The sequence below is a fragment of the Corticium candelabrum genome, chromosome 9 (genome assembly GCF_963422355.1).
Source record: "Corticium candelabrum chromosome 9, ooCorCand1.1, whole genome shotgun sequence".
Classification (NCBI taxonomy): Eukaryota; Metazoa; Porifera; class Homoscleromorpha; order Homosclerophorida; family Plakinidae; genus Corticium; species Corticium candelabrum.
This window is the reverse complement of record NC_085093.1, coordinates 3,199,170-3,225,002: the sequence shown is the minus strand read 5'-3', so window position 1 is coordinate 3,225,002 and position 25,833 is coordinate 3,199,170. Positions and strand designations below refer to the sequence as shown.

Below are 25,833 nucleotides of genomic sequence, written 5' to 3'. Positions count from 1 at the left end.
TGTGTTTCATTTGATGGTATATATTTGTTGTGTTGTAAAGGATATTGTGCGATTGGTTGAAGATTTGGATGGAGCTGGAATTCGATTTGTTCACTTTTCTTCTGACAGTGAACTAACCAGCAAAGTAATACTATTTACTTCTGACTAATTTTGCTGTTTAACTCAGTGACCGTTCTTTCTTTCTCTCTCTATGGATTTGGCTTTGTCTGTGTCTTCTGTATCTGTTTTAACAGTGTCAAGTGATACTGTACTGCAAATAACTATGTAGAACAAGCATCCCTAGGTGGCGAAACGGGCACAAGAAAGTGTTGTTGCTTAGTAATTAATGCTTTTTCCTAAAACTTTTGCCTGTGTGGCTGCAAAGTATGAACTCATGGCATTTTGTTTGAGGATTTTGACAGTGACTTTGACAGCTTCGAACTTTGTTGTTAGTCTGAGGGTCAACTAAAGGAGAGAGTGTGGTATGTCACATGGATGACATTTCTAGAGTTTGGTGTTTGTAATTTTTGTTAATTAATTAACTTTATATAATAGTAATAAGTATGGATAGGTATTGAAAACGAAATGAGAAGAAAAGTCTGTTGTAAAAAACTAATGCAATTAATGGAATATCTCTATACAAACTTAAGCTAATTTTTCAGTCATCTTTAAAACACAAGAGCACTTATTTTACTCATAGGTAAATCTTGAACAACTAGCACAGTCGTACATGTTCTTTTTTTGGAAGGTCTTTGCAGCTAAGATGGGTCTGGAGACAGGCTGGAATTGTCATATTTCACTTGCTGAAGATCGTGATCAAAAGCAAGAGCCTGACAGTGATGGTGACGAGTGCAGTAGTGGTTCTACAAGCAGCAGAGTAGATGAAATGGAAGAATTGTCTGAAGATACTGACTTCGACACAGTATTTATGAACTACAAGGTTTGTATGCAGAACTATGTTGTAAATATATCTGTTGTGTGTGTGTGTGTGTGTGTGTGTGTATGTGTGCGTGCGTGTGTGCATGTGTGTGTGTGTGTGTGTGTGTGTGTGTGTGTGTGTGTGTGTGTGTGTGTGTGTACATGTGTAAAGGCCATCTTGCTACCAGGTGCCAACATGTTACATTTGTTTACTAATTGTTGCATTTGGAATGATTGACAGGCAAGGCTGCCACGAGGAATAAAGCAAATAAGGCCTCACTTAGAAAACGTAGACAATGTGCCGTTGCAAGTTTCGTTGTTTACCGACTGCAAACCACATGGTATTATTGACATGTTTATTTATTTATTGTTGTACAACTAATTTATTTATTAGCTACAAGAGAGATGATTGAGATTTTGCAAGAAAATGGAGAGGTTGTCTGTTGCATTGGATCTGCACTAAATGTGGAAAACGTGCCAATTTTTGCTCAAGCTAATGTCAGGTAGTGTTGGTGAAATTGTGTGGGATAATTGTGTTTCTAATATCATACATCATTTATACTAGCAAGGAGTTCTACTTCTATAAAGTTTATACATATGTCTTTACTTTTACCGAAAGGGAAGTCACTGCTAGTCCTTACAATTTTTATGACAACATACATGTACATGTACATTACTTAATCAGGCAATGTTGGTGGTCATCGTGTGTGTTTAGTAGATAGTTGTATCTCCTGTTTGGCAGTGCTAGTAGATGTATTTCAGACAATAAACAAACTGGTATATAGATCTGAGAAATATATCTGACCAACACTTACAATTTGTACATAGAATTTTGCGTGACGTAGTTTTTTGTGATGCAGTTTTGGCTTAGAGCCAGTATATCCACTTCAATACTCCAAATCTGGCTCTTGTCTGGATGGTGATGACAATGATGTCTTGAATAATGCATATGCATCTTTAAGACAAGGGAATGACTGTAGAGGTATGTCTGAGTCTGCATGACATTTTAGGTTTGTATAATTGCAGTATTTTTGGAATAATTAGGTATGTTTCGCCATCTCCCTGTATGGCTTGCTTGTGATCTTAACAGTTTACCTTGTTCTCTGGTCTTTCATCGTGAGGATAATATCAGACTCACAAGTCTTGTTCATGAAGTAAAGTGATTGTTGTGGAAAGTGTTACTACAGTTAAAGAATGTTTTTGGTATATATATATATATATATATATATATATATATATATATATATAAAGGAAACTAGGCCCATGGGCACAGCCATTTTGAATTTTTGTTTTGTAATTGCTCGCAAACTGCTATTCCTTTCCGCTCCTCCTTTAGTACATAACCTTCTCTACTTCGTAAAGCAACTGGTGCTCTTCGCGGTGGCCAGTACCCTGTACTTTGCTTTGTGTTGGTGTTTTTTATATATCGTGATGTCACAAAAAGTTTGTTCCCTATGCGCTTGCAAACCGCTGCACTTCCTCGCTTTTCTTTTAGCATGCGGCCTTCTCTCAGTTTGGAATAGCAACTGGCGACGTTTTCGGTAATCTGTGTCCTATACCTAGGCATTGCTGGCGTTCATCTGTACTTTTTGATGTCATCCTATGCCTACTCATTGTTGCGTCACCTATTGTGACGTCACAAACGCTTTGCTGTTTGGCTAAAGCGTAAAAAGTTGTCATTACAGCAAACCCGCCTGTACACTGTCAAAATGCCTCCCAAAAAGCGCTCTCTGTCTGCTATTTTGTCAAAGGCAAAGCGACGAAAGTTATCACTGCGAAAGGAAAAACATAACGAAGCTACTCGCTGGCTTGACTCACAGCGCCAACGCAGTGCCTGTCGACGGATCGCGAAAGCTACTACAAAAACTTCTTCTGCAGTCAATGAAAGAGTTAACGATGAGCACCGCTGTCTTTCTCAACACGCGTTTAGCACCTGCATCAATAATCACGTACTTCTAAAATATTCTTATACTTTCTAACCAAGTTGTCTCCTTTTTGGAACTGTGTCTATGTAGGCAATGCGTACCGTCATCAATGCTTATGGAAAATCATAGTTGTAGCAATACCATAAATGGTCCTTTGGCGTACAGGTTCTTCTCTATTTTGCATGTCGCCGTCATTTGCTAAACGTTTCTATTAGATATCTTACACTGAAGCCTACTCCTAACAACATTGGCAAATTAACATCAAGTGCAAACATTGCGAAGCACTGACATGGAAGAAGGAACCGCCAGGCATCTGCTGCAGTGGCGGAAAGTTTTGTTGCCCACCATACCCAAACCACCTACCCCATTGGTCGATCTCCTTTTGGAACAATCGGTTGAGGCGCAGCGTTTCCTCTCAAACACTCGAGCGTATAACTCGGCTTTTCGGATGACGTTCTTTGGATGCGATGAAATTAAAGCTCTTACTGGTTGGAATCTCTGTTTCAAAGTTCAGGGACAAATCTATCATTCTATCGGAAGTCTTGCTCTTCCAGAAAATTCTACTGCTAAATTTGCTTAAATTTACTTTGTCAGTGATGTCATGGCCAACGTGATCCACGGACCATGCGGAACCCTCAACAAAATTCGCCTTGAATGGTTGACAATTACTGCTCGAAGCATTTTCCAAAGAATTTCTGCCGTGAAACTCAATGCTCCAATGACGGATATCCACTTTATCGTTGTCCATGGGTGTCTCCGCTCAGATAACCAAATTTTATTATGCTCCAAGAGTGTACACGCTGGAATTGTGTTAATTGGCTTAATTAATTGGCCAGGCAAAGAACGGGCTACATGGCTTGTGTGTGTGTGTGTGTGTGTGTGTGTGTGTGTGTGTGTGTGTGTGTGTGTGTGTGTGTGTGTGTAGTGATTCGATTTTTGTAGTTTAGGTGGAGTCTGTGAGGTATCTACAGTACCTAAGTTTTGTACAGAAATTGTTACAGTCGATTGTACTGTATCTTGCACTTTAATATTGTAAGTTTAATGTGGGAGAAGGGCCCCTTTGCAAGTATTAATTATAACAGGAAATCAGGCTTCTGATTGTATTAATTAACATTTGCATGTAATTCTACGGATGGTCACCTTTTGTAGATTCAGTAAGTGCTGAGCATGCTTAAGTTGATCTATAACAGCACACTGAAATTTGTACTACATTACTTTCTCATGGTGCAGTTATTGGTTTGCAGGCGCATGCTTTATTGTTTATTTACGTTTTCTACCAAGTTACTAGTCTTTTTATCAAACAGGCCTGCATTTTGTATGCACACACACTCACACAGCACAATCTATTAATTAAATAAACTAACATCGCGTATCCTGGATCACAACTTTTATTGTTTGTGGAAACTAGCTAATAATCAGTATGCAAGTGTAGGGTAATGCAATGCCACTCAACTATTCTGTTTCATAATTTATGGACTGGAAAACTCAGTTTGTTCTTTTATGTGCAGGCTCGTCACATCACTTTGTCACTGCGTCTCTGCTTTCTTTTTCTTTTGTCATGTCTTCTTACTCTTTCAATTGTAATGATATTGAGCTCCTTGTTCTTCCTGCCTCCTCCTCTCTCAGGCATCCACATTATTTGGCTAAGCTTAGTTATTGCACCATTCCTCACGGTTCCTATTTTGGCCAAATCTCCTGACAAGAAACTCATGGTTAGCCTAACAGCGAAGAATAAAGAGCATATCAAGGTGTGCCTTTGTGATCTTGTAAGGTTTGTTCAAATTTGTTATGAAGTTTTGTAGGATTTACGACGGTTTGCTACGTACTATATGATACGCTTTGTGCCACTGGCTGTCATAGCTGTACTCTGTTTTGGTCTCACATTGGCTCAATTTTGTGATCATATCAGAAAGAATGCATTCATGAACGTCAGCAATTATAGTTGCCATTCTCTGCTAGGAATGAGGTGATTATATAACAATGATTCACTTGTATTGCTGTTTCTTTGTCCCTCTGTTGGTCTGTTGTGTTGTTCTTTGCTTGCCTTTCTGGACATTCGGTTGTCTACACGGCTGTGTTTGTCGTATGTGTGGTCCAACTTCAGTGCTGTCAGTGTTAAACCCTGGTAAACTTACAGGCATTTTACAAGCAGCTGGAATGGTTGGGGGTTGAAATTTGTACAGAGCTTAGCTCTGGGGCAGGATGTAATATCGTTCTTTTTTGCTTTTCAATTTGGTAAGTCAATCATCAGTGACAGTCATTCTCAACTTTCACTGACGTTTTTCTGAGCAGCTTTTGCTTCCCTCACGTTTATGGAAAGAAATCAACCGTTGTGGAAAATGAAACCTGTTGATTACAAGTACTGGGTAATTTGTGCTGCAATTAGGTAATATAAAATAAACAAACTTGCAAATTAGATACAAGTGTGATACATCTTTTTACGGTACAGCTTGCTTCTACAAATTCTGTACTTCTCGGTTTCATCTTGGGCATGGTCAGATGCAGGTCTCACAGACATGTTTACTGCAAAGCTCTCTGATGTACCAATAGCTGTGTATGTCATTGGTCTCTTGTGTCCTCTGCCGTCTCTTGCTGTTCACGAGCTGACCAAACATCATGATCGAAAGTTCATCAGAATACATAACCGTCAGGTCAACTGTGTTGTGAGTGCTTGTCTGTGTTTAGACATTATATTCGGTATCAGAAACGCCGGAAACTGGAATTTCAGACAAAACTTGGTATGAACTCTCCGGTTTGATAGTTGGTGATGTTATGAAGTGCATGCTATGTTATGGAAGCATGCGATTAATTAAGCCATGTTGCCATGTAATGTGTGATAATCTAGATTAATATACATTTTGTACTGGAAAGGCAATTGTTGTGTTGGTAACATAAGGTAACAGTGTCTATCTGCTTCGTCTGTCTTGTCTGTGTCCTTGTAACTAATAGACTTCTTCTGATCAAGCTAAGCCTTTTTAGGGACTTCTTGATCAATACTGAGGATGTACTACTTAGATACATACATCCCATACTTGGATACTTAGACAGTCAGCTGTTGATCAGATCAGGAAAGGGCACCATTAGGGACATAAATCTTGATTTCTGTGCATATCTGTAAATTCACTGCTGCCATGCATCAACATGTACTGCTCATTGGTATGTACCTAAACTAGCCCGACAGTGCAATCTCATTCAGACAGACTCGTCCGATCTATCTAGCCTTGATTCGATTCACTACCTCTTGCTAGTTTTAGAATTTGTCTTTTGATATTGTAGACAATTGCAAAATGTAAGACTTGCCTGCCATGACTGATAACAAACAACCTTTAGAAGCACATTACCTTTTACGTTTTGGCATAAGTCATTCATTCCTCTATGAACAACAATCCCTATGATCAAGGCCCACTCTATACCTCTCTTTATGTTACACTATGGGTAAGATATAAGCTCAACGTTTGAAGCTTCGATTAGACTCTAGAACAGTAGCTTGGTTAGTTTCATTGTGTACGATGAATCTGACTAAAAGCCACTTAATAAGTCATCTGCTCTTCTCACTAAGCACATTGTACAGGGAGTGATAACACACTACAGTAGATCTAACAGACAGATATTTATAAGTTTGTTGAATATAACCAGTCTGTCTCGCTTCTACTACTCCAAGCTTCTAGCCATTCCATTCACTATTGTGTGCGAGTTTCTTCAGTAACATAAGCCTTTGGAAACATGCCCTGTGCACCTCGGCAGTGTCCTCTCCACCAGTTGTTATCACTTGAATCAGTTACAGCAATCAAATCACCTCGCATCAGGGGTAGCTCACCCTCTTCTTCAGGATTGAAGTCGTAGAGAGCTCGTGCCATCATTTGTACTTTCTTTTGCTAAACACAAATGGGCTGAGAACACAAAACTGTACCATCTGTTTTATCACAACATTGCCAACAGCATGCATAATGTATACATATTAAATACGCTTTAATTTTAGGGTTCGTTAGAATTACAACAGCATCTAAAGTTTGTAATACTTTTCAACAGATTGGTCGTTTCTTCAGGGCTTGTAGCTATAGAAGCAAGGGTGAAAACACAGTTTCAATTACTAGTTTGTAAATGATTGGAGATGCAGATAATTTTCTGTGCTGGTATAGCTGCATCAAGACCAAATGCAGCAAGCATTGGGTGATCTTGACAACTAGACGTTTAGATCTAGCTTTATTGACTGCAGCAGCACCTAAGCTGTGGCTGTTGTCTGCAGACTTCCAACTATTCTTTGGCCTGTTTTATAGTTGAGTTGTATTGGTTACTCACATCCTACCATGTATTGAGATCATTCGTTGAGAGCACATTAAACAAGTACTTCAGTACCATTTGAAGTAAGAAACTGTATTTACACTTTCAACACATCAACCACAATAGTCTTATTGATATGCAAACTAGGACACTTGCAGATGTACACTAACACCTGTTTGGCCCTATGACTGGCTGATAATTACGTATTGGTAGAATACACATTTGCCTTATCTTAATTCTAGGAATCAGCCAGTCATTTTCACCTATTCAACGAGAAAGTACAAATAGCAATATTCAACTTTGACATCTCTCAATGCATCGTGACAATTCCGAATCAAAAGGAAAACAATGGTGTTTGCTGCTAAGTAGATGATGGCGATGAGTGGGTCATTCCACTTTTATAGTCGGAGGATTCCTGGAAACTTGACCGAACTATAAAATTTGGCTGCTTTTAAACTTATTAGCAGAATATGGAATAAGCTGAGGACCTGTTAGAATGTACCATTTGAGCAACCATCGCAGGCGTGGCACCCAATTTGCAGACCAGTGTGGTGGCATGGTGTTTCCTTTCCTAGGACATCGGCAATGGAATAAAGTATATCAAATCTTTCTTCTGGACTATCCTTTCAGCTGTCCATCAACTACCAATTGAATCCACAATATTTCCTTTACATAACCATGCAATCTTTGCACAATCTGGCCCAATATAGTCTGTTAGAAAGTAGTCAATTTGATCAGACGATTGGGCAACCATTTCATTCTCTATAGAAAGGAAATATTCTGTATTCTATTGCTAGTTTGGACTGAGCAAAATTAAAAAGATATATTAATTTGTCAATAAAGTTTTGCCTGACAGAAGCGAGTGCCATAATACGTCATCTACTTATGATCGAAACTCTAGTTTGGCGATCAAGAAGCTAAACTGACAAACTCAATTACTGGTATTTAACATTACTAAACATAAAATGTTTGGGGGTTTTCTACCTCTTCCATCTCTCTTAGAAATATTGTCTCAGTTTTGCTGACAGATACAGACTGATGATGATTGATAAGCTGGTTTAGAGAGTCAAACATCTTTTCCCATAGGAAATACCTCCCCTTGTAGTCTCTCAACACCTTGAAATGTTGTATTTGACCTCTATACAAAACAGACAGCGAAAAGTCTCCTGCAACAAGACAGCAGAGCCTTAGATGATGCAAATACATCTACAATTTCTAACAATAAGTGTCAGTTCCAAGGGTGTCCAACTGTCATCAGTTTTTACTCAATGGAAACAATCACCTGGTTGGTAATAAGCACTCAAAATCTAGCAATATAATGCAACATTTGTCATCAGCACTACAGTTGCCCGTATTTCTTGATTACTATGGACAGTTGGCAAACAGTAGCTGGCAGTGTTGACATCCTGTCATGAATACCTAGCTCACAATTCTAATGCCAAGACATTTCCAGTTGAACACCCGAGTTTTTAATTAAATAGAGTCGAATCCATTATCATAACTTTAACTCCTCATTTACCAGGAGAACTTTCACTGTCTCTAACAAGAAAAGAGCCATCAGCTGTCTGCCTTCGAAGAATGTCTTCTGCCTGAGATCGTGTTATTTTCCCTTTGGACCAACTGTTAAAACATTTGAAACGATATACATGCACACACAACATGCATGCCATCAGAGCAATATCTTGTTTGTACTTACCAGTGGGGTTTGAGTCGAATGTACGTTGCAGGCACGAACCCTTCTCTGCCATTCATTTCTGCCTTGTACCAGTTTTTGTCTTCATCCATATTGAGAACCTACGCAACGAGTCCACTGTCTAATTAATTCCTCACTCTTACATGCCATCCTGCCTAGCCCGTGCGCAGGACAGCAAGTCCATACTAGAGCTGTACAGTACATGCACCTGCAAGTACACGAACAAAGCGCACGCCAGAATGACTTCAGGTCGAATCCATCCTACGCAACACTTTATCACTTATAGCTGCATGATAGCTAGTTACTCAAGTTAGTAGAGGAGTGGAAATCTGAAGACGTCGCAAACTGAGTCATTTCCGTGTACTTATTGCGTACTAAAACCTATGCGTGGATCTGGAATCGTTGCCTAACGCTCGTCTGTCACCCTCTCGGCAATCATCTAAATCTCAAAGTACCAACATCAGCCCCATACAGTATCGGCACCGATGCTATTCCACGAATAGGTCAGTTGCCTCCTAGTCGAAGCGCTCGCTCACCTTGATGGTCATGCCCGTCCTGAATGGCAGCTCGTCCGGCTGCTTTGTTTCGAATGTGTAAAGAGCTTCGGCCTCCATGCGGGCTCCACAGATACAGTCAGGCGTTGCACAGTCGCACAGTTGACTTCCGGGACACGCCTTGTGATGGAAAGAGATGAACACTGATAGCCAGGATATTTCGTCAGATGTAAATTTCTCAGAATTTTTATTTTTACACTACCGCCTCTAGATTTCTTTGGCGTCCGAGCCACTAGTCAGTTGTCGGAGTGTGTACGATAGAAACAGGATGAAAGCTTTCTATCAAGTGTAGACAACCAAGAGTTTGGTTGTCACGTGATGCCTAATCACTTGGTAAATGTAGATATTTTAATTATTAATTAAAGCTTATTTATATGTTTAGGTAATTCTTTACACTATCCTTACGCTAAGCAATTTCTAAGCTTGGCAGTATTGTCTCTCGAACCTAGTGGCTCCTTCCGTATCCTACTAGATACGGTAATCCGGGGTAATTCCGTACATTTGCCTTCGGTGACCCGTATCGTGTAGACAATGCGTCATTGTAACTTCTCGTTGTATCTGCCGTTGGCATTGGTCACTGCACTACATACAGGAAATTTCGTGGTCATGTCCTTGCTCACCTCGACTAGAAACAGGATGTAATGTGAGAAGGTCAGTCAGATTGGTGGGTGGGGCAATTCCGTACACTTACCAATATTCGCTTTTCTGAAAGGCTTGGGGTTTCTAACACCGTTCAACGCGCACTAACACTTACAAAATCGAGTCTGTATATCTTTCTGAGATGTACAATTAGCGTTTAGTCAACACATGCGTATGTACAGCGTAGGAATATACATGGTCACTGAGATGTACGACCTGCAAGCTAAACCTACTCTATTGTCACCTATTTTACAGTTGTCAGAGCTGGAACTTACAACATTGTCGTGATTGAGCGGAGCGTCAGTGAAGCAGGTAGGGATACGCCCCCGCAAAATTGCATGGATGGCTCGTTTACTAGCAACTCTGATCTCCCAAGCGAGTTTGCCGCTGACAGATCGTAGCACCGAAGGCCAAATACTACGGCTACAAACAGATTTGCAAAACGAGCTTTGTTCTTGAAAGTTAGAAACCAGACAAGTCAGCAGATGTGGTAGACAGTACCTTCGCTCAGAAATCGCTGTCTAGATTCTACAAACGATAGCAATGGCCGTTTCTTTTGTACTTTTTGGAGCACTAGACAATCAGCTATTCAACGAGTGTTTACTTACTAGAGTAGAGCTTGGTTACCGCGCGTACGGAATTACCCCGGATTACCCTCCGTGAGCATGGCTCTCTGTTTTTGGAATTTATCAATGCACCCTCTGCTTTTGGAATTTGACAACGTACTACTCTTTGTTATTGTCGCGTTCTGGTGTCTTGAGTCTTGCTAATTATTACATCTAATAACTAACAATGAACACTGTGATTACGCATGCGTCCACTACCGTGGCAGCGCGCTACTTTGAATAGTCTCTGTTATATAACCGGCGGCGTGACGCTGTTCTTTCCTCGACAGCCGCTTTCAACACCATTTGTTTGACCAGGACCAGCAGTTTCGAAACGGTGTGAGGAAAGATACTGACTTTGTTGTACACGAGTTGTCCAAAAATGGCGACGAAAACGCGGTCTGGACGGATAGTAACGCCCGTGCAAGACCGTTATGTTACACCACAGAGACGGTAAGTTACAGACGCGTCACAACTGCTCGGAATTTGGCACGGAATGTAGTTGTACATTTCTTCTCACGTGTCAGAGCTCCGACGACGCGAAGCTCGACGAGAAGGAAAGATACGCCGGTAAGAAGAAGCCATTATTTGTTAGTAGTACATTAGATAGTCTGACACGAGGGTAAAGATTACCAGGGGTGCGTTTGGCGGCCGTGGCGAACAGGAAGTGGATCGTGGGGAGGAGGTGACTAGAGATGCTTCAAACACACAGAGAAGCCGCTTGTCAACTAGCAATAGTGGAACGCCAGAAACGTTAACGAAGATTGTTAGGCGTACAGTAGCTGGACGGGGTGAACAGACAGTTGAGAGTTTGGTGGAGGAAGAAAGTCATGGACTCCCTGCAATTGCCAATAGCATGCTAGTTAGCGCACGCAATCTCTTCAGAGCCGCGACTGAGTTTGTTGGCAGTGATGAAAGCGAAGTGAGTGAAAGTGATGCCGTTTTGTTGTCGACGACACGTCCGAGGACAGCAGACGCGACCTTTCAGGTTAGAAGCAATATTGAAACCGAATAGGGAGCAACAGACTTATTGTGTTGTGGATCATGTAACGTCTGCACTCCGTATGAAAGGAGAATTCCTTTGTAACGTTTGTGAGATCTGGCTGCACTGTAACAATTGTAGACATCAACATTCACCTCTTAAGTTATGAGTATTCTCTTACTTCAATACCATGGCCTCTTCTGGAACTCATGATTTTGCATTCATAGTTTGTAGACAAATCTACAGCCCAGAGTGCAAAATCATCCCATTGGAATTGGTGTCAGCAATTTGGTAGTTTGAGAGGCATATGCAGAGATGAAAGGTTGCTAAAAGCAATTGTTGTGCAAAAGTGTTTACGAAAATGCAGCAAGTCAAGATATTGATTGCAATATCTTGTTTATGTTATGTTATTACAGTGCATTATATTGAAACTTGCTGAGTATTATATCATCTCACAGTTGAATGTGAAGTATTGTGTAGTATGCTAGTACTTGAAGTACTGTGCAGTGTGGTACTTGAAATTTTCGTTAACACTTAACTTGATCAAAAAGACTGGGTTAACTGTGAGGTCTCTTAACGATGGAGTCTCTAGTTTATAGTGAGTACTGTAGTGTAATGTGTGATCTTCATGTGACAGAGATCTGATGTTGGCCTGTGGAAGGTTCTTAAATTCGATAATTTGAGATGTAGTTGACAATAATATTACTGATATTGCCTTTTTGTGTTGAGCTTTGCTCAAATTGGTAGAAGACAACTTGATGTGAGTTGTTTTGAATTTGAGTGAATACGTACGACAGGAGATATTGTGCGTTGCTCATTTACCTGTCTGTTGGTACTTTGTGGATGGCATGGGTGTAAGAGAGAAAGTGTTGGTGATGTAGAAGTTTGTTCTATAATGGGATAGTTGCAATCTGGGTGTAGGAAATAGGTTCAGATAAGTAGTCATCTCATTTATGGTCTGAGGTTTAGTCCTTCTGTGATTATCGTTTTATTAGTTGTTATGTGCTTGATGAATGAACACGGGTGTACAGACAATAATAAGAGTTTTATATCTATATTCTGTTCTCAACTTATGACAGCAATTATAATGTTGTGGCAGTTAGAGATGTATGATGGTCTGCCTTGTGGTCAGGCCAGAATTGGATGTGTTCCTTCTTATTCAGCTGATTGTCATATGAGAAGCAAGACAAGTGACATCTTGAATCCTAATTTTTATCATTTCTCTTGTATCTCTCACACCTATTACAGTCCAGTTATAATTCAGAGGGCCATGATGATGGTTGTGATTTTACTTGTGATTGAGTTAGCTGCTTATTTTAATTAAAATTTCTCAGCAATAAGATAGGCAGACTCAGCTCATCATAACGTTTTGGTTATCATAGTTTGTTTCAGTAATGAACATCAATTGACTATTCTGAAGATGAATGTTTGGACTGCCAGGTTTAATGGCATACCTTGTTTTCGCTAACAGGAAGTAACTCTTGAGTTATTGTTTATTTCAATACGGGCCAATACCCTTAAGGGTGCATTTGATTGCAGTTCAGAACTGAAACTGAAGGTGTGCTGCAACTGTTGGAACTGGCAGAACCAGAACTGAATCGAACGAAAAATCTGCTTTGTGAACTGGAACTCCTAAGGCGTGCGCATTGAGATTTCAATGGATGATGCTTGTATGCTGTTTTGGATTCAGGAGAAGCTGAAGCAATGCCAATTTCTATTGTAACGGAGTGATAGAGCACATGAAACTATCAGTATATATTGCTGTCTGCAAAATAGTGTGCCATCATACATCCTGGACTTTTGCAGAAAAGAGGTGTGTCAGCTCCATCAGTTCTAGCAGTTTCAGCTTCTTGGACAGAACTGTCAAATCAGTTTGAACAGTTTCAGAACTGAATTGAACGCAAGTTCCAGCAGTTTCCTCAAACTGCCGAAATTGCAAATCGATGTGCCCTTAGTTGTTGGCTAACACGGTCACCATTCGAGTGCAGACTACTGCTCTTAGAAGAAATGATTGCATTGATTATTATGATATGTTGTTTGAAAAGAAGAGCGTAAATTTAAACAGAAGGGCTAGGGTTTTTACAGTGTTGTTGCTCATAAGATATCTTGAATATCACAGACTTTATGTCTATACAAAGTTGACCCATCTTTGATTTTGTTGATGGGTTGAGTCTCGTAAGGCCTGTTGACATTGAGACACTGATGTGTAGCGGTCACTGGACTACAGTGATGTTGAAGATGAGCCTAGTGAAACTGGAAGAACTCCATCTAGTGTTAGGAGAAAGACTGTAACAACCAGAGGAGGTGCATACGGATATGCTGCAACTCCAAGAGATGCACTGCCGGGAGTGAAGGCACCGGGTGTTCAGACCGAGATGAAAATGCATCAAGAGACAACTGTGCGAGTGTTGGACGGACGAGGAAAATCAACACCTGAGCCTTTATATGGTAGGCTTTCCAATGTAATATTGATGTTGTCTTGTTGACTTTCTGTTGTATGGTAGGACTGGATGAAGATGACGAAGATCAAGGTAAGTGTTGATTACTTTATGTCACTAGTTTATAAGGCAAAACCTAAGTTTAATACGATTGCATGTGATTTTCACGTGGTAAGATCGAATTCAGTGTTGACAACCTTACTTTTTACCCAAGGTGGGAAACTCTAGGGTACAGTAATGCAGGCCGGTCACGTGATGTACTATCGCACGACTGATTTGCTCTGCCTCCTATGTAACACGTGCCCAAATAGATAATTATTTAGTGAGTAGTTTGGTGTATTTGCAATGGTAAAGAGCATGACACAGTTTGGCTTGTCAAAAAATTACATTTTCTCCTTTATCGCTTTCACAATAATGACACATACTGTGTGTAAGAATCAACTTCATGACCTTATTTATGTTAAGAGGAATACAGTATATCACGTGTATGCATACATCATAACATGCACACTTAAATGGATTTGGTATGATCCAGCTTGACTAGTATCATGCATTCAACCAACCAAAATTGTTGGAGTGTGATATGCCTGATATGTTGTTATTAGAAATAGACACTACAACAATGGTGTCTGTCTCACAAGGCAGTCCTCAACACACGATGTACACAACCTCGGGTAATAAGTTCCTATTACTTTTCTATGAAGATGATACGAATGTTGTGGTTATAGATGATGGCAGCTTTGATGAAAACGATGGTGTTGTAGCTGTCGTTTCTGCTTGGTTTATGTCACTAGCTGAGTATATAGGACGTTTCTTTACTGGAGAGACTGCTGTTTTGTCTCAGTTAGTGTTGTTGGTATTTAGATGTTATGATTTAGTGATTACTTTTCATTGTATTTAGAGTGGGAAGTGGGTTTTCACAAGTGTCACGTGGTCAAATGCTGTCTGTGCGTCTTGTGAGATAGGAACAACAGTGATTGTTGTGGTAATGAATTGTTTTGTATTTGCAGGGCACATTTCCATATGTGTGGCTAGTTTTGCTTCTTTCATTGATAGTTTCTTTATCACTCTGTAAGTCGATCAATTTCTGTGTAACTGTTGTTGTTGTTGTTGTTGTTGGATTGACTGGCCAATTGGCTGATAAGCAGCTGTAAGTTACGGCTAATACTAACTGGTTTGCTAATACTAACTGGTTTGTTGTCGTACTGTTTGACCAGCATAGATGGTAGTCTATTTGTACAACTGACTGAAAGTCTCTGTTTTAGATAGTTGTATGAGTGACTCAGTCTATTGAATTAATATGTATGTATGCATTCGTGCGTGCGTGCGTGTGTGTGTGTGTGTGTGTGTGTGTGTGTGTGTGTGTGTGTGTGTGTGTGTGGTGTGTGTGTGTGTATTTGTGTGGGTGTGTGGTCGGGTTGTCTTTGTGGTTTGTGTCTTCATGTTTCTCCTTTGATTTTTACATTCTATCTGTTATCACTGCACCTCACTGTCTTGTATGTCTTGTTTTTGTCAGTTCTAAGCCCTATATACGTATCACAAGATAAAGTAGAGACAAAAGTAGAGACCAAGAGTGCTGGCGATCTAATACCAGGAGATTCTCTTTCTCAGGTTTGTGAAATTGATTGTCTTGTCTTACTATACACGAGGAAGGAAAATCTGTAGTTAGGTTGTAGGCACACATGTAGTGATGTTGTATTGTTTTGTTTTGAAGTTATGTTGTTGTAGGACAATTTGAAAGAGGCTGTGTTGGAGGACCTGAAAAATATTCTTCACACGATGGTTCATGCTGAAGTGCACAATGTCACTCAAACACAGCAAGAATATGTTGTTGGAAATGTTACCAAAAATGTTCTTGAACATTTACGGAAACCTAAGGAGGAGCAAGATGAAGAAGAACTGAATAGAACTCTTAGCAAGGTTTTTGAAAAGTTACAGAGTGATTCTGCAGTTCAGGTTTGTTAAATCACGTTGTAATAGTAACATTGTAGAACTCAGTAAACAGTTGAAACAACAACGAGCATGCATGCTCTAGAGACTATATGCACCTATTTGTAAAATTATTGATTTAATATTTATTTGAATTACTGTGAAAGTCTTTGATGCTGGAAAGTGGACGTTGTGTTTGGAAGGTGTAGGTGTTACCACTGCCATCAATCGTTAGTGGCTGGAATCTAGTTGATTACACGTAGTCTAAATTTGTTTGTTGGTGGAAAAGTGTTTATTTCAGTGTCATTCTCACAATATTTAGTGAATGTGCTTATTTATCACTGGTGTACAGACATGGTTCTTGTGGCATATTCGAATGATTGTGTGTTGTTTCCTCAGTTCTTTAGCAATGTCTTATTGCTTGCTAGTTGGCTTGGCAGTGTTTAGAATCTGTACGTACAGAAGCTGTTGTTGTGTGTTAGGGACTAAATGAATCTGAAGTTGAACGGTTGATTGTTGCCAAATTGAAAGATCGAAAGTTGGTTGATGAAAATGAAGTGGTACAGTAATTGCTGATGCCTATGAATTGTGTAGTGTTTAATAATGATTTGGTTTCAGAAAATTGTAGATTATCGACCAGATTCATCAGCATCAGCTGTGTGTTGCATGTGAATGCATTCACTAATATGGCCATTTATCAGTGGTGTATTACAGACTGATGGTGTTAACATTGAAGATTTGAAGAGTCAACTGCGACAGGAGCTGAGCAAGACTTTAGTTGATGATGATGTACTACTGCAGAAAATCACTGAGTCAGTCATGAAGAAACTGGAAAATGATCTTAGAGAAGTCTTATCAACAGAGCTGGAAACTGAGGTTAGTTAGTCATGTAGAGAGATGTTCTCTCATACTGAGCGCTTTCACACACGGGATTATGATAACCCTACTTCAACCAACTTGTGTTCACACATGTGGGTGTACTACTAGTACTACTAGTTGCAGTACATGCAGAAGCTCTACTAGAGCGCATAAGTCGATTGCTTAAAGTTCTGCTAGACAATAGGAAAGCAGTAATACCATCTTAAGGGCATGTTTCCGCTTAACTCCGCGTTAACCCTCTTTAAACAGGGTTAACTTGGGTTTGCAGACGTTACTGAACTTACCTTACACGACTGGGGTAATTGGAGTCTAACCCAAAGTTAAAACTCGAGTTAACCCGAGTTGACTTTGTGTGTGAACACGCTCATAGTAACAAATGTTGAGGTTAACAGCCTAATAACAGGTAACTTATGACACCTAATATATGTAGATTACAGAAACTCTGACAGATAAATCTACAAAGTTTCAAGAGGAATTTCTGGCTAATTACACTGCTATAAATACTGAGGCAATGAAGGACATTCTTAGCACAGTACAGGCGGATGTAAAGAAGGCTGTTGAAGAGGCTGTGGCTAAAGTCAGACACGAAATGGCCGAGCGAGTGAGAAGCTTCCATTAGCATTTCTGAATTTTAGTAGTTTAGTAGTTATTATCGACTATTTGTTGTGGTCAGTTGGCTGATCAGATACAAGATGAGGTGCGGGCAAAAGTAAATTCTATTGGAGATGAGGTGTGTTCGTATGAAATCGTTTACTGTTGATCATGTTGTGTTATAATGGCTACGTGTTAGGTGACAAGAGTGACTACCAAGCTGTCAGACGTTGATAGTAGTCTGAATGATGTGTTGAAAAGAACAACTGATTTAGAGGTAGGGATTTATTGCACTGCCATCTGTAGTGTAGTGTCAAGGTGTAAGGCTTGTTAGAGTGAAGGCAGGCAGGCAGTCTTTGTGCAGTGAGTGGGTTGACCCATAATTGTGTTGTTGTTTTAACCCTGTTTTGAATCCACAGGCTACTTTATGTTTGTTTGTTGTGTTTCTGTTGTGATTATTGTCTGTGTGTAACCACATTTGTAACGTGTCTGAAACGCTTGAAAAAGATACGTTTGTCAAAAATTCTATATTTGTTTCAGGCTAAAGACTCAAGGGACTAAATTGTTTGATAGTTGGTAAATTGCTTAGCTGTGTCTTCACTTTCACTTTCACAGCTATGAGCGAACTGAAGAACACACAAATGACATGCTGAAGTATTACAAATTTAGACACCATTTTGCTTCAAAGCACACTGATTGTAAAATCTCGCTAACATTGTATGAAGCGACTGTTCTTTAATGTGACCTCAAATTTTGTAACACCACTAAAATATCTGTAATCGTCAAAGTAGTGTGACTTAGCACTATCGTGTACAGGACATACAGTAGTTGTCCACTGTTGATCTTCTGTGTAGTTGGAATGAGTTAGAAAAATGATTGCTTTCGCAATGACTGTTGCAGGCCAGTTTGTTTCTGTTGTTCATTTTCCTCAAGACTTGGTAATTACAAACATAAATTACACAGTTCTGGTGAAAAACTTTCTCGTGGACTTTAGGTCTGTGATTGGCTGTCTGTGTTTGTGGTTGTTATGTATGACTAAATGCAAATAGTTCTTCATGATTGGACCATTTGACTGCACTTAAGGTGTGGCACTTTCTTGAGTAACAGAACATAGTCATGTATTCACGCAGACTAGAAGTGCTTCAGCAGCTTTCGAGTACTTAGCTTAGTCACGTGATTTCTTCAAGTTCTATTTCTTATACATTATGGCTGAAAATATTCATTTCAGGGTATTGTTTTTAATCTTTGTGTTTGTATTGAACATTTGAAAGGAAGTACTCAGCAGATACTGTACTGACTGTGATGATGAAGTAGTGCAGATCTGTGTGGTTTTAATTTTAAGAGATTACATTATGTCATTTGTGTTATACTTAGTGGGCTACTGCACTTAATTAACAGGTTATAGGTAATAGACTACTGCACTTATAGTGTTTTTTCTTGCTGTTTAGTCAAAGAGTGCGACAACAGTTCAGAAAGTAGAATCGATGGAAACGTATGATTGTCAACTTTTGATTGTGTTACCCAAAACTTGCAGTGATTGGCTTTCAGGGGCATTCAAGACATGCAGCAAAATGTTGCGGGACTAGGTCATGATGAAGGCCAACTCACTGAACGAATTGCTGCTGTAGAAAAGAACCAAACAAACAAGGAGGTCAGATGTGTTACATTCTATCATTATGCCACTATTCTGTCTAGGTTTACAGGAGCCTTGTTTTGATTTAAACTGTCCCTGTTAATAGAGTAAGAGAAGTGTTAGTTTATTTGTGAGATTATGGTAATCCGAGTCAATACCCTGCTAATGTTTTTGTGTTAGGTCAGACTATCTGCATGTTTTGGGACCCGTTTTACTCCATGGATGAGCCTTGTGGCATTAGTTATCAGTGAACATTTTTTCTATTTTGACAGATGGAGTTGTCGGCTGTGGTTGACGATATTCAAGCTTTGGCGAATTCCTTGAATGAAACGGTTAGCTTTGAATATCTGTTGTTTAGTCAATTGATTTGTTGAGTTTTTGTTTAAATATTTATGTCTGGGTATCTGCTTGTTGTCTTCTGTTTTTCTGTTGTGTGCATTTGTCTGCTTGCATCTTTGCCTTGTGCATTTGTTTCACTAATAGCTTAAAATCTTACTTAAATCAAGCTACAAATAAGAGATCTGTTAGCTGTGTATTCTGACTAACAACACAATACTAACAATGTAGTTGTTGTGACTGCAATACTAAACTGTTAAAGATCACAATGTGAAGTCAAGCTGTATTGAGGCAATGAGTTAATTAAACACAGCATGAAACAAGCAATTGCTGTTTTTTCACTGATTATCAAATCAGTTTCAAATGCACTGTTGTGTGTGTGTGTGTGTGTGTGTGTGTGTGTGTGTGTGTGTGTGTGCATGTGCGTGTGTGCACGTGATGCGTGTGTGCACGTGACACGTGTGTGTGCTTACAAGTATAATCAATAACATTTTATGGTTTGACATTTGTGTAGTTAGACGTAGTGTATGGCATTGAAGGTATTTGTCTTATTGTCACCTCTACACCATGTTGGCAATGTCAGTTAAATAATTCATTGATTTCCTTGTTTCAGGTTCTGCAGCATCTTGTGAAGGCCCTTGTAAATGTATCACTTATTTATGTGATGCCATCAAACAGACTCAGAGAATAATTGCCTATTTCAGATTACGGAACTCCATCAAGACTATGAATTCTTTACGAAGTGGTTGGACGACAAATACATCAATGAACCAGAATTTAGAGTGAGTGGCATAGTTTTAGCTATTTGTCACAAATGGCATCAGTATTGTTTGCAGTGAAGGTGTTGTGGTTGTAGGAAAGGATGCGAAATATAGTAGATGGTATGCCACAGAACTTTTCACCTGGAGAGAATGGCCAATTGGACTCGGCTTGGGTGAAGGAGTTTGTCTTGAGAGAAGTGCAAAAGAACGTGACAGCTGCACTGGATAAGTACTCTGCCGACCAAACAGGAAAAGCAGATTTTGCATTGGAATCCGGAGGTTGGGGAGATTTATGGTCTTTCAAGCTGTTCTGTTGTCCACTAGCTGGCCAGTCGGTCTGTCAGTCTGTCTTGTTGTTTATGTTTCTAAATGCATTTTGAAATTAATTTATTTGCTTGCTCTAGCCGTTACTGACCTGTTGTTTGTTGTGTGTACTGTATACCTGTCTATGTCTTCACTGTGAATGTTGCTTACCATTTGTTTTGTGTATTATGTGTATAGGCGGAAGTATCATTGATTCTCGTACATCTCCGACATATAATAGTGGTAGTACATTCGTGACTGTTTATGGTCTGCAACTGTGGTCAGTAGTCAACCCTCCACGCACTGTAATCCAGGTGCATTCATCCCACCAAAATGATGAAACTCGTTTTTATCTTACTTTTGTGTTTGACAGCCAGGTGCGCTTCCCGGTCAGTGCTGGGCTTTCACAGGGAACAATGGCAGCATAGTCATCAGGGTTAATTAATTGTTTTGTCCTACCTAATAATTATTAATGCTTGTTTGAGAGTTGATTGTATTGTATTCTAGCTCTCAAACACTGTTCTAATCACTGGGTTTACATATGAGCATGTTCCGGCAAACCTAACGAATGGAGACCTGTCAAGTACTCCTAAAGACATTTTGGTTTATGTAAGTCTAGTCTGTCATACTACAGCCAGTGTTTCTGTGACCAATGTAATAATTATTATGTATGTTGACTGGTCTTGTTCAGGGTTTGGATGATGAAAGGGACGAGAATGGAACTCGCTTGAGTTCATACAAGTACCTGACAGAAGCCTCTTCTCTTCAGTACTTTCCTGTCGAGGTGACTTTCCATATTTGCTAGATGACATGTTTGCTAGATTGATGTCATTGTGTAAGCACTTCTGTCTGTGCATATCTGCAGGAGGCAGAGGTCGTTCACTCATTTCGTTACGTTCTTCTAAACGTCCTGACTAATTATGGCAATGATGACTACACATGTCTTTACCGATTCAGAGTTCATGGCAGAGTTCAAGGCAATTGACCAACTGGTAACAACTTTATTTGCTTGATTGCTAGTATTTTAGCAGCTACCTGCAATGGGACCCAATGGAATTTTTGGGAGGCTAATCTTTTAGCTACTGCTTAACAGTAGGTTGTTGTATCATATAGCAACAATGGTTTTTTGCACCTGGGTGGGTATATACATTCAGTCATTATTGAAAGAATGGCTTGCATTTCAGAGTGAAAGCTTCAATTAATGAATATGGAAGTAGGGCAGGGATAGGCTAATGAATTGGGACTGTGTCAATGTTTCTGTAATTCTCTCATTGCTGTTAATTAGGTAGAACCAATCTGAACAATCTACTGTACAGTACATATCTGTCTTTTGAGTTGAGACCACCTGGTCCAACTAGATTGATGATAATAGTTACATGGCACTGGGAGGAGTGTGTTATCAGTCAACTTGCATCTTGAATACTAGTAGTTGCTATGCCTGCAATGCAGACACAAGGAGGTTAGAAATGTTGTGTCTACAGAAAGAAGGCACACTTCACCTTTTCAACTAGCCATGCAGGAAACCAGCCTGCTTTCCCTGAATTGCATGAGTGACCACACCACCATCCGTCATCTAGCTTGGCTGTGACTACAACCAGCTCTCCCTACACATCAAACAAGCTAGAGTCCACAGCCTTTCGACTGTCTGTTGGCCTGAATACTTACCTCTTCCACGATTAAACAAGTGTTGTCTTTTGGGTTGTAAGCCTCTGTTGCACGATATGGCTCTCCTTCAACAACTGTAGTACTTTCACCAGCTTCCACTTGCTCTTGTTCAAATGCTGGTATGTTGATGTCTAAGGTGCTGCGAGCTAAACTCCCTGGTGCATCGATGTCTAAGACACTGCCTGCAAACCTTCCTGGAGAATCCAGTCGCCCGCTGGCTTGTCCACTTTCTGATGCATATGCAGAGTCCAAAGACTGACTGTCCATAAAAAAGGAATCAGAACGGCTTGACCTTCTGTCTGTTCTTTGTGGTGACACCGGTTTATCTCTCAGTAAAAAATCTGTATGTCCATTGTCTTTTACTCGACTGGAGTCAGTGTGGCTACTGGAGGGCAACAATATCATATTGTCTTGACCTCCTGTTTCTTCTACATCCAGCTGTGTTATGACATCCATTATTGCTGATCGAAGTACTGCTGATGCTGACTTTTCCAAAGGAGCATCTTTGGTTACTTGCAGCAGTTGTCCACTTTGATCAATTGAGGCTACTTGTTGTTCTTGTGGCTCAGGACTTATTTCCTGATCACATGATAGCCGATCTTCCTCAGGCACTCGAAACACTGGACTACTGCTTGGTTCTTTGATGGTCACGTGTGGTGCTATGAGAGACCGGCAAGACATTGACCTTGACCTGTAGTGTGGTGAACTCACATGACACACTGTCTCTGTATCATCCTGAGCCAGCAAAGTCGCAGTACTATTTGTTGACAAGCTGTAAGATTCGGGTGACAATGAGCGGCCACATCTGTATCTACCAGAACTTTGAAAGGTGCCAGTGAATAGGCAGTCAGTACTGTTGATGGACCTTTTTAGTCCTGAAAGTAGAGAGAACAATCACAATCACACCCTTGACGTGCATCATCACATCTGCCTTACCTCTGCTTCTTTGCCTTGTTGTGTTAATACTTACTGTACACACAGAAGACATACAATGGTTACCCCCTACTAGAGTTCAGAATTTTTCTGGAAACTACCGGTACTTACATCTTCTTCCCAGTTTAGAATTTGCTCTGGGTCTCATTTCACAACCATCAAGAGTGACATCTACAATAGACACGTTACAGTCAATGACAATCATGCCACTATGAACAATGGAACTGTCACTTACATCTGCAGGGAATATAGCCTATATCACCGTCTGCATTTCTGGCCTGCCAGAAACCACTAGGACAATCAAGGCTCAGGACAAGCAACGTCTCTCCCTCACAGAATGAGAGTAGCTCTGCAAGGTACCCACAATTACAAGACGTGTAACCACAACCCCCACTGCAGTTGTTATCACACGTACCATCACGAATGGATTCGTTTTCATCTTCTAGATTTGGTAGATAGTCAATAACACCCATCACAGCCGTTATGTAATCCTGTAGCACATATAGGACGTCCAGTAAGAAACAAGGTGCGGACGAGTGCAAGCTACAAGTCTATGACGTACCTCATACTCCTCTTCACCATCTGATCCGTCAGATATCGTTCTGGCAGCCTCTAAAGCAAATTCAACTCAATAATACAGCGACGGTGTCGGTTACGGAGCCGCATCGCGACTAGGATCTCCAATTACAGGAGAGAAAGCGGTATTGTACGTCCATCATGCAAACGAGCTCACCTCTTGAATGGCTACTCGTGTCGGTGAGAGCGCTCTGCAGGTCGGCTAGCTTGTAATCAGCAAGAGTGGGAGTGAAGAACTTGTGCACCAGATCGCATTGAGATATATATTCAGGCAGGCGGAGAAGTTGATCGATGTACGTCTGCAGCTGAGGAACTCGCTTCTTTGCCACTGCACTCGTGTTAGCTCTGCGTAAGAACTTCCGACCTGCAGACAAACAAGCTTCTAACTATAAGAAATGGCCCATCTAGACTATAATTAAATCGCAACGCGACGGAAACTACTGTATTGCTAGAGCTTTGTGCATGCCTAAAATATTTTAGAGTTGAAGAAGACAACACCGTCTCCGTTTGGTTGGCAACGTGGTTGCGTTGTTAGGGCAATTGACGTTTGATTTGTAATAACAACACCAGAATGTTGTACCTTGTTCGGTATCGCCAGTCAAAACCTCGGTTTTCCTTGAGGTTTGCAAAATACCGAGGATCGATGTCGCTCGATCAATGATCAAACATTAAAATCAGCAATTACACCCTAACACCTAATCTATGCCCGACGTCAAACATGGTCGCGTGGCGAGGCGATGGTAAACTCGGCTAGTCAGCAGGAAATCGTTGTGGGAGGATTTGCACGCCAAGCAGACGACAGGACGAAGGGTTTCATTTGACTTGCACGTAAGAGTCTATTCATTAGCGGAAGTTTTCGTTCGAATCAGCTCAAGTAACAAGAGCAACAGAATACTAACAACGTCGGCATTGCCTGGAGATTAGAGTTCCGTGTCTCTGGATCTGGACACGGAACGTTTGGTACCAGTGTCCAGTAAGTAATTTCCTTCTGTAAGTCAGGACATTCCAAGGTTGACAGAAGTTAACACCATGAACAGAAATAAAACGCTGGTACACGCCAACACGATGGTGCGAACAAACAAATAAACTTGTTCGCCAGCCTCTTTTCCCAGAGAGGTTGTTGATAACATGCACGCGCCATGTTTACATAACGCTGCCGCAAAGGCGTTGTCACACCCCTTTCTCATAACTGCCTCCCGTCTGTCGCGGGGGAGACCCAACATGCAACTCACACACAGCACACTCACACACAAACCAGCATGCAGCACTCACCGGGTAGAGCTGGAATAAGTCCGTTTATCTGGTCGCAATCGAGAGGAAACTTGTCCGTCAAGCGGCATTGAAAGATGAAAAACTCTTCGTGGCTCCTCCGCACCGTAACAGGATTTCTATCAAACCAGTGCACTTCGATGACGAACACATAATGCTTTTTGGGCTGGATCCGCTTCTGAAATGACTTCAAAACAGCTTTGACGAGCTTTCGCTGCAACTCCATCTGACGTACGGACGCTCGCCTGCCCTTTGATAACTGCACGACTTCCCCCGTGTGCATCATATTATAGCCGAGTCTATTGCATCATCAGTGGTCTCATTTCCATACCGTCCCGGATGTGGTATTTGGTTAGCTTAAGTGTGCCTGCAGTGCGATGAGGCGCGATAGCGACTCATTTTCGTCGCGACATGACAAATGAGGATACGTTTACTTTACTCGAACGCATTCCGACATGTCCTGCTTGTGCATTCACGCCAGGGCGTTCGGGTATGGAGACGTGGGCGTGGTAGCTCTGCTAACTAAAACAACAGGAACTGTTCCATATGTCTAACATGTACGTCATGTGATGTTAGATACCGCCGCTCGTTTGATGACGTGGAATTATACCGATTTGAACTTGACGGTTTTCTCAAGGGACATACTTGTGTAATGTAATTATAGGCGTTTTACGTTTTACACTTTTATGTAATGTTAATTACTTTGAAGCCTGATTCGTCGTTTAGTGCCTAATTGTAATCTAATTGCTACAAATTGTAGTCCACGTTTAGTATGTAGAGTGCAGGGAAAGACGAAGACGCAAAACACTAAACTTATCCATGTTGTTTATTGTTGGTAACATGTCTAATTAATCACCTGCTGCTGATAGTCTAATGGCTTATTTTTGTTGTTGAAATCGTGGGCATGCGCTGTGGTAGTAGACGCGGCAAGACTGTGGTACAGT

The 25,833-nt window shown here is 40.6% G+C and overlaps 4 protein-coding genes across 8 annotated transcripts in view; 2 read left to right on the top strand and 2 right to left on the bottom strand.

The window, feature by feature from the left end:
• Positions 1-5,698, top strand: part of LOC134184886 (transmembrane protein 94-like) — a 13,417-nt gene extending 7,719 nt beyond the window's left edge. For both annotated transcript variants that reach the window (XM_062652650.1, XM_062652651.1), the window contains 12 exons: positions 41-124; positions 728-919; positions 1,139-1,238; positions 1,292-1,400; positions 1,758-1,879; positions 1,942-2,051; positions 4,331-4,570; positions 4,625-4,788; positions 4,960-5,057; positions 5,115-5,208; positions 5,272-5,448; positions 5,508-5,698. In XM_062652650.1, the coding sequence (XP_062508634.1) occupies positions 41-124; positions 728-919; positions 1,139-1,238; positions 1,292-1,400; positions 1,758-1,879; positions 1,942-2,051; positions 4,331-4,570; positions 4,625-4,788; positions 4,960-5,057; positions 5,115-5,208; positions 5,272-5,448; positions 5,508-5,580 (1,563 nt within the window). In that variant the 3' untranslated portion in view covers positions 5,581-5,698. The remainder of the gene's footprint in view (positions 1-40; positions 125-727; positions 920-1,138; positions 1,239-1,291; positions 1,401-1,757; positions 1,880-1,941; positions 2,052-4,330; positions 4,571-4,624; positions 4,789-4,959; positions 5,058-5,114; positions 5,209-5,271; positions 5,449-5,507) is intronic.
• Positions 5,699-6,298: 600 nt separating this feature from the next.
• LOC134184423 (growth factor receptor-bound protein 2-like) lies at positions 6,299-9,457 on the bottom strand. The gene is made up of 5 exons (XM_062652110.1): positions 9,333-9,457; positions 8,800-8,897; positions 8,623-8,723; positions 8,088-8,269; positions 6,299-6,697 (listed from the first exon to the last, which is right to left on the bottom strand). The coding sequence occupies exons 1-5, from the start codon at positions 9,408-9,410 to the stop codon at positions 6,503-6,505; spliced, it is 654 nt and encodes a 217-aa protein (XP_062508094.1). The 5' UTR covers positions 9,411-9,457; the 3' UTR covers positions 6,299-6,502.
• A 447-nt stretch (positions 9,458-9,904) lies between these two features.
• LOC134183906 (klaroid protein-like) lies at positions 9,905-21,631 on the top strand. Of its 4 annotated transcripts, XM_062651489.1 has the most exons (29): positions 9,905-10,001; positions 10,913-11,047; positions 11,122-11,164; positions 11,223-11,582; positions 13,787-14,024; positions 14,081-14,107; positions 14,620-14,688; positions 14,743-14,857; positions 14,916-14,961; positions 15,025-15,085; positions 15,531-15,625; positions 15,743-15,970; positions 16,426-16,503; positions 16,562-16,600; positions 16,658-16,819; positions 17,253-17,423; positions 17,496-17,552; positions 17,613-17,690; positions 18,862-18,905; positions 18,962-19,064; positions 19,319-19,378; positions 19,996-20,028; positions 20,087-20,164; positions 20,239-20,422; positions 20,645-20,760; positions 20,820-20,882; positions 20,954-21,055; positions 21,138-21,230; positions 21,312-21,631. In XM_062651489.1, exons 2-29 carry the CDS (start codon positions 10,977-10,979, stop codon positions 21,429-21,431), a joined length of 2,934 nt encoding a protein of 977 aa, XP_062507473.1. In that variant the 5' UTR covers positions 9,905-10,001; positions 10,913-10,976; the 3' UTR covers positions 21,432-21,631. The 4 variants fall into 4 exon arrangements, with proteins under 4 accessions (XP_062507473.1, XP_062507475.1, XP_062507472.1 ...); XM_062651488.1 differs by lacking the exon at positions 9,905-10,001 and having other exon boundaries at positions 10,758-11,047; XM_062651490.1 differs by lacking the exons at positions 9,905-10,001; positions 11,223-11,582 and having other exon boundaries at positions 10,769-11,047.
• A 48-nt stretch (positions 21,632-21,679) lies between these two features.
• On the bottom strand, positions 21,680-25,150 carry LOC134183907 (uncharacterized). The gene is made up of 10 exons (XM_062651493.1): positions 24,893-25,150; positions 23,778-23,984; positions 23,607-23,656; positions 23,460-23,535; positions 23,280-23,393; positions 23,156-23,215; positions 23,048-23,080; positions 22,112-22,986; positions 21,946-22,050; positions 21,680-21,884 (listed from the first exon to the last, which is right to left on the bottom strand). The coding sequence occupies exons 1-10, from the start codon at positions 25,113-25,115 to the stop codon at positions 21,879-21,881; spliced, it is 1,749 nt and encodes a 582-aa protein (XP_062507477.1). The 5' UTR covers positions 25,116-25,150; the 3' UTR covers positions 21,680-21,878.
• Between the last annotated feature and the right edge of the window lie 683 nt (positions 25,151-25,833).